This window comes from Bemisia tabaci, chromosome 4 (assembly GCF_918797505.1).
Source record: "Bemisia tabaci chromosome 4, PGI_BMITA_v3".
NCBI classification, from domain to species: Eukaryota; Metazoa; Arthropoda; class Insecta; order Hemiptera; family Aleyrodidae; genus Bemisia; species Bemisia tabaci.
The window spans coordinates 47,901,581-47,908,960 of NC_092796.1; the positions used below are offsets into that span (position 1 = coordinate 47,901,581).

Consider the following 7,380-nt stretch of genomic DNA (forward strand, 5'->3'; position numbering starts at 1 on the left):
ACAAAGCAATGTAGGTGGATGAAGTGACAGTGTTAAGCGGAGATTAACAGTTTTTTTTTTACGAGCAGCTTTAGTCATCTCGGCTTAGTTGAAACTAAGGAGTCGAGCGGTTTGCCTAGAGTTTGACTACTTAGATCCCATTCGCTATACCTACAGACTGCTTAAGACATCAAGCTCCAGCCACCAGGTTTCGAATTGATAGCGTTAAGCGTTAAGTATTCCAGTATTATCTACATTGTGGATATTTAAAAAGTCTCTGTGCGACCTGTGTGATTTGTTCAAAAAACTCTGAATGGTCTTCATTCAGCAATGTGGAGCTACAGTTTCTTCTTTTTCCTCTACTACTTTCATTTTAAAAACAACATATAAATCATTAGTTTTCTTTTACAGGTGAGAAATTGTATAGATGAGATCTCAGAAAATGGATCGAATTTGGCAAAAAGGAACCAGCGCAGTTACAGTGTTGTAAAAATATTGCTCCTTCATAATTATCCGAAATAAACCAGTATGCACCATGAGAACATTGGTGCGGGGTCTGTAACATTTTTCTGATACAGACGGAGTGATATCAGAATCTGAAGATTACCAGGGCCGGATTAAGGGGGTGGCCACATGGGCCGCGGCCCATGGCTCCAAAAGTAGGGGGCGGCAAATTTTGCAATTTTTTTACATGTAGGTATAAAAAAAAAATCAGATTTAGAAAAAAAAATACAGACGAGAAAAGGCGACCAAATCTCTTATTTCCTGAGAGTATAGTAATTTCTAATTTTGTCGTCTTTCAGTGATACAAGAGACAGCACCTTTAATTAGTCGAGTTAAGGGAGAAACCAAACACGCAATTTGGCCTGGAACGGCGCGACTTAGAGAGAAATGATGACGAGGACTTGAGATGAAAAGGAGAAGTCCTCGATGCGGCGATCGGCATGTGACACATATTAGCGCCTACAAGACTGCACGAATACTTCACGCACTGCATCAAACACAGTGCGGTCATTGCGGTCAGCGTGAAACGGATAGCGCCTACAAGAATGCATGAATACCTCACGCATTGCGCTAAACACAGCGCGGTCAGCGTGAAACGCATAGCGCCTTCAAGACTGCGAGAATACTTCACGCATTGCGTAAAACACAATGCTGTCTGCGCGGCGCGGCGGCGGAAGTTAAAATCATTAATCCACATTTTATGTTTGTTCTTTCATAATTTTTTCGTTCATTTCTTAGGAATGGAAGGCCTTGTCCACACAGAGATAGGTTCACGAAACTTAACTTTCGCGCAAAGTTTTGTGAACTTTTGATAGTAGTGTCGACGGGGCTTTCCCAAAAAATGCTTCCAATACGAGTAAACGCGTCTTATGCACCCCTCCCCCGCTGGCACGTTCATTTGATGGTTTTTATTGATGTTTCAAAACGGATGAGAAGGGGGTGGCAAAATACAGGCGGCCCATGGGCGGCAAGTAGATAAATCGGGCCCTGGAGATTACAACTAATTAATCTCATTTATACCTATTTTAAAGTGAAAAATTCCCTCTGAATCATCTGCAGATAGTCCAAATCGTGGACAGATCAATCGCACTCGGATCAACTGATCGTATTTGAGGTTTAGCTATAACTATTTCTAGGCGACTCACGAGCTCACCCCATTTGGACGTATTTCTATCAAATGGACCTAAGTGCCATAGGGTGAGGAAGGTAGAGGGGGGCTTATTGTTAGATTAGCGGCGGAATCGGGCGTCCGGCTTATTCCATCCTATACTCGCAATGCTTTTCCATGACGCTTAGGTCCGTTTGACAGAACGCGCTATCCGGGATTCTAAATTCCTCAAAAGGAACTCAAATTGGCGCTTAGTTCCGTTTGATAGAAATACGTCCATTTGTGTTTGACACTTAAGTGCAAAGCACAATTAGCAATTAGAACATCGACGGAGCCCCCGAACCAGCTTAACTACATGAGGCGGTGCCTTATTTCCTTTCGTGTATAATTTTTTCAACAGAAAACTAAGCAAAATTTTCATTTGAAATCTTCTTTATAATCATGGGTAAATTCACAGAAAGATTCAAGGCGTTGTATAGTTTAGTTGTTTGTTAAATATATAAAACACAGAAAAACTAGGCAATGCTGATTGAGGCAATGTGAAAAGCTGTTGATCCTGGTTAAATCCACCCACAGCCAAATGCGATGTATGGAATAACACCTTTCGGTTCAAAATCAATCCACCTCGGCACTCAATTCTAAATTACCCGACTTCGAGCTACGACCGGATGGAAAGCCATCGGTGGATAATTGGACTACATTTTGCAATTTGGAACTATAAATTCTGTCCCGGTTTAAAAACAACGTATGCGTCGTTAGTTTCCCTATGCACATAAGTGTTTTTTCAGATGAGCCAGAATTTATAGTTCCAAATTGCAAAATGCAGTCCAATTCGTCAAACATTAAATGATCACTGAGCTTCATCACTCTCAGAAGTGTTACCTATGTGATGTTCATTCTTTAATTGATGGACCATACTCGCATATGTTCAGTACTTGCGATTAAAGTCGAAACCTTTGACCTTTAGTTCTAAATTTGGAAGCACTTTGCCTTCCTGCCGAAAATGTAGGCAAACGAATCTCTGATTTCTAGTTTTTAAGCACTGCTTCAGTTTGTCATATTTTCCTCATTACATTCGCGAGTGTGTTGACAGCGGGTCGCTTGTTTCATACTTTTTTGGTGGTCCTTGACAGGAGAAACCTCGACGCGATGATTGGATGCCAATTTTTCAGGACAGTCATTACATCACGTTAGGTTTGAAATTGTCTACTGATTGAATTTTCGATGGGGAGCGAACCCTCTAATATCCCAAGGAACATGTTGCGGTTGGTCTAGTTTATTTTTCCACTAATATAGAATGACCTGAGCTGCATTTACGTTCATTATTTATAAAGAATAACTGACCAATCTACTTTAAATTTTAGATTTTTTTTCTTTTTCTTGTCTTTTTTTTGGAGGGAAGAAAAATTACACAATATTTTGCACAACAATTACCAATATTCCTTTAATAGAATACGTAAAGGGAAAAGCTGGGAACTTTGAAAAACCAAAATGTTTGAGGTTTTTTTCGATTAGTCCGTTCCAGCCATGTTAATAACAAAAATGAATGATATTTTTTATTTTTTGTCTCAGGCCTCATTTTTTTGCTCTCTCTCTCTCTCTCTTTTGCGGATCTCTACGTTTTTTATCATTGGACGATGCTGTACTCGCAGCCAGGCTCTGAATGAACGTTTGTTCCTAACATTTTGTTTTCCACTAAAAAAAAACACACTTTTTTTTACGAACAAGTACTTACCGACAGCAAATGAACAGATACAACGGCCCACGTACAGATGCCATAATTTCGTTGCACAAGCTATTATACCAAAACCAAGGCCCATATTGATAAAAAAGAAAAGAAGTCCTTTTTTTCGTCCGATTGCATCTATAGTCGGCCCGACGATGACCCCTGAGACAGGCGACAGCAAAATACCAAGACTAGCTGAAACGAAAACGATTTGCGTACAGATAAACAACCGTTTTTGCCCTTCACGGAAGTTGCATATCCCCAAGGGGCGATAACATACGCTACATCGGTACTCAACAGCTTGCCCATGGTCAGTATATTGAGCCTGTAAGGAGAGAATTTGCAAATGATGTAGTAAAATGAAATTATAATTAAGGAAAGATAATTTTTCCGAACCTGGTATTGTATGACGTATGTTGAAAACCTCTTGAGAGAAGAATTAACATATATCACGCAAAATCATGCCTCAACATACGCACATTAGAGATGCTCTTAAATCGATCCCTAGTGCCTCGTGACGTCCTACACCCATACTGCCGTGCTATGGAAAAAATGACGTACAAGTCTTTAGGCGTTGCCAAATTTCCTTTGATACATGCATTAAGCCGCGCAGCCTCGCGCTCTGCGACGCCCAATCGCCATTTTCCTTTGATAAATCACGAATTTTCGGGGATATTTATAAACATCTTTCCTCCGATATTCAATTTCGTTCGTAATTTGATATAAATAGTCGGAAAATTGAGATGGTAAATATTCATAACTTTCTTCGAAGATAAATATTGGCTGAGAGGAAATTCGGCAACATGCGAATGTTGCGTTTTTTTTCTTGCGTTTTCACCGCATACGGTGTTTTTCCTCAGCACGGGTAGCACAGTTCCCTATCTTTCTTAAAGTTCTTTCGGTGAATTTGCACTATTTCATTTCTTCTTCAACCTCCTGTTACGACCCTCTCACTGAGCGTCTTCTTCATATCCCATCAGGAAGAAACCAATCAAATATATTCTTTGACAGCCTTTCTTCCACTATTTTATCAACATAATCTGAGCTAAACGTTTGATCATGGTCATGAATAAGTCATGTTTCACCACAATAAAGTCACGCACTCCATTAAAATTCTTAGTTCTCACCTATCCACGTTTCTTCCTCCAGTGTGGTGTGAATTGTGCTGTCCCTCTCTTTAAGTTGGGGCAGCAGCACAGCCGATTGGGCCTCCGTCACACCCGTGAAAACGAATAGCATCATCGCCCCACTGCAGGCAAACATCTAAAAAGGCAAAAGAAAATTCAAAATGTTATACTTCAACTAAAAACTTGAAACATGAACGAGCTCATTGGTATATATATGTACCTACGGATAAAGGTCGAGAAGGTCTCAGAAGTCAAGTTGAAAACTTGGGAAAAAACACTTCTTCTTCCAACCTCTCAATATATGTAAAGACAATTACACTAAATACTGGAGGATTTTTAATAAATTGGAAAAGACTGTAGTAAGAAGTGAGAGTAAGAACTAAGGAATTCCTATTCAATGAATTTGGTCCCTTTATGTTTTGTTCACCGATCTATATTGAATTTTGTCACTGGTGCCAAATCACAGTCCCGAGCCTATGAGGAAAAATGGTTTTCCGGTATCATAAGCTTTTCTTGCAAATCCAGTCGTAATCCAGATGTGAAAATTGGGATTTTTAATGCTAAATCAAAGACTTACTTTCATCGATTAAAATCGGAATGGACGAACAATTGGACTGCATTTTGCAATTTGGAACTATAAATTCTGGCTCATTTGAAAAAACACTTATGTGCGTAGGAAAATTAATGGCACATACGCTATTTTTAAACCGGGCCAGAATTTATAGTTCCAAATTGCAAAATGCAGTCCAATTGACGTTAGTTGTCTCCATTCGTAATGCTATCGTCAAGACATGCGTGGTTATGTGCGCAGGAAAAATAGAATGGAAAGCAAGCGGCCCAATCTATTTTGGTATCGATTGGATCGATGTCCACTTTTGGCTAAACATCCAACACTCTGAGCTTCACTTTGAACTTATGTGAAACTCGTGAGCAACCTGATCGAGTGAAGCAAAAGTTCAGTCCGGGCTTCAAAGCTACTGTTTGTCTAATGATCACCACGGCAAATCGGACAGACGCAGCGAACACAAAATGGAAACAGAGAAAGGGAAAGGACGCGCGTTGATGACGGCGCAGAGATACAACTATACGTGCTTGGTGGATGTCCGTGTTGAATTTACAAAATTGAAGGCGCTGTGCGCGAGGCGTGAACTTGCAATGCTCCGCTCCATGCTGCCAATAAGGTGTCGCTCAGATTCGAAAGAAAAGTTAAAGAACGAGGCTGTAATACGTCTATCCTATCTTCGGCTGTATTGAAACTCGAATTATTTCCTTTTTTTTAAATTAGTGATGTTGGATTTTTTTTTTAGGATGTATTTGTAGACCTTTATCTTAAACTAGTATGCGCCGGCCCCATGCAACCCGCGGATCACGTGTTTATGGGAAGCCGCGGGTCAATTTGACCCGACTTGGGCATCTCCGGTTAAGCGGACCTGAAAATTGACCCTCAAAAGTAATTTTTACATGATAGGGATGATAACAGTATGGGGCGTCTAAAATATATTGTCCCTGATCGTCTCCCTGCCCTAATTACTCCTAATGGAACACTAGACAAGGTACGAATTTAAGCATTCTGATACATGTTTCTTAACCGGAATTTCACGTTGAACACGATTCGCGCAACGAAAACTAACGGAACAAGCTCCAAACGAAGATATTAATGTTTCTATTTCACATTGGTTACGAGGAATCTGAACTGCCCGCTGACAAGAAACTCAAAGCTTTACGTGAGTCAAATCGCACACTTTAACGGTTTCAACAAGCTTCTCAATCGAGTAATGTTCATTTCCCATCATGTGTTGTTCAAACTATTAGCAATTTGCTATAACTGAGCCAAAGCGTCAAGATTAAGGTTGCCAGATTTTTATATCGCAGAGACTGTCATGATAACGTTTAGCGCGCGATGTGAATCACGTAGAGCATTGAGTTTTCATGAGCGGGTGGTCTGAATTCACGCATTAAGAATCATTAAATATCTTCGTAAGGGGTTAATTTCGGTAATTTTCGTTGTGTGCATCGTGTTTTACGTGAAATTTTGGTGAAGAAACATGTATCAGAATGCTGAAATTCGTACCTTATCTAGTGGTCCATTTGACCCGACTTGGGCATCTCAGGTTAAGCGGACCTGAAAATTGACCTTCAAAAATAAATTTTACATGATCGGGATGATAACAGTTTGGGGTGTCTAAAATATATTGTCCCTGATTGTCTCCCTGCCCTAGTTACTCCTAATTACTAATAATTACTCCTCTGCGCAGTGCGTGGTTGGTGACATACCGTTCGGAACCAGCAGCTCCAGCTGAGTTTCTCATCCTCGTCATCTTTCTCCATCGTTCACTGTATCGATAAAAGTTCACATTTCGGGGAATGAAACACGACACTGCAGTAAATTGAAATTTGACGCAAATAACAAAACAGTCGCTGAACGATACAACAGTTTTTACCCGTAGACACGTACTCTAAACTCACGCTAGAAGCTTGTGCCGATGACTTTTCTAAAGAAAAAACTCTCTCTGTCGTGCTAAAAATGTTTACCGTGGCTCCAGTCGTTCTTAACGCACACGTACACTTTTAATGGTTTTTAGACATCAGTCAAACGCAATGCTGCCATATGTACGGCATATCCTCGATGTTGTCCTCGCACACTGTTTAGACAAGGCAAGACTTTGGTAGCTGCTGGTTGTAGGCTATGAAGTAAAAGTATTCTTCGACAAGCCGAATTATTCTTTCATGAAAATGAGGAGTATAAGTTTGATACAGAATGATATGGCCTGATAGTAGCACAGTTTAAAAGATATCAACCTGAGGCGTGGCGTCTTTTACGATATCTCGATTGATCTGCCATTTAATATTTGGGACAGGATCGATGTATAGGGTGTTCGCAGCGAACATCTTAATAATCGATTATTTACCACAGCTTCAAATGGGGAAATATCGAT

General features: G+C 40.2%; 1 protein-coding gene across 3 annotated transcripts in view; it reads right to left on the reverse strand.

Annotated features, from left to right (window-relative positions):
* The window catches only part of LOC109043754 (facilitated trehalose transporter Tret1), a 31,317-nt gene that overhangs the window by 5,642 nt on the left and 18,295 nt on the right, over positions 1-7,380 (reverse strand). For 2 of the 3 annotated variants that reach the window (XM_072299975.1, XM_019061060.2), the window contains exons 2-3: positions 4,445-4,580; positions 3,327-3,512 (exon numbers count right to left, since the gene is read on the reverse strand). In XM_072299975.1, coding sequence (XP_072156076.1) covers positions 3,327-3,512; positions 4,445-4,580 — 322 coding nt within the window. Of the gene's footprint in view, positions 1-3,326; positions 3,513-4,444; positions 4,581-6,718; positions 7,088-7,380 lie in introns of those variants that run through there. The other variant, XM_019061059.2, reaches the window with a different exon arrangement.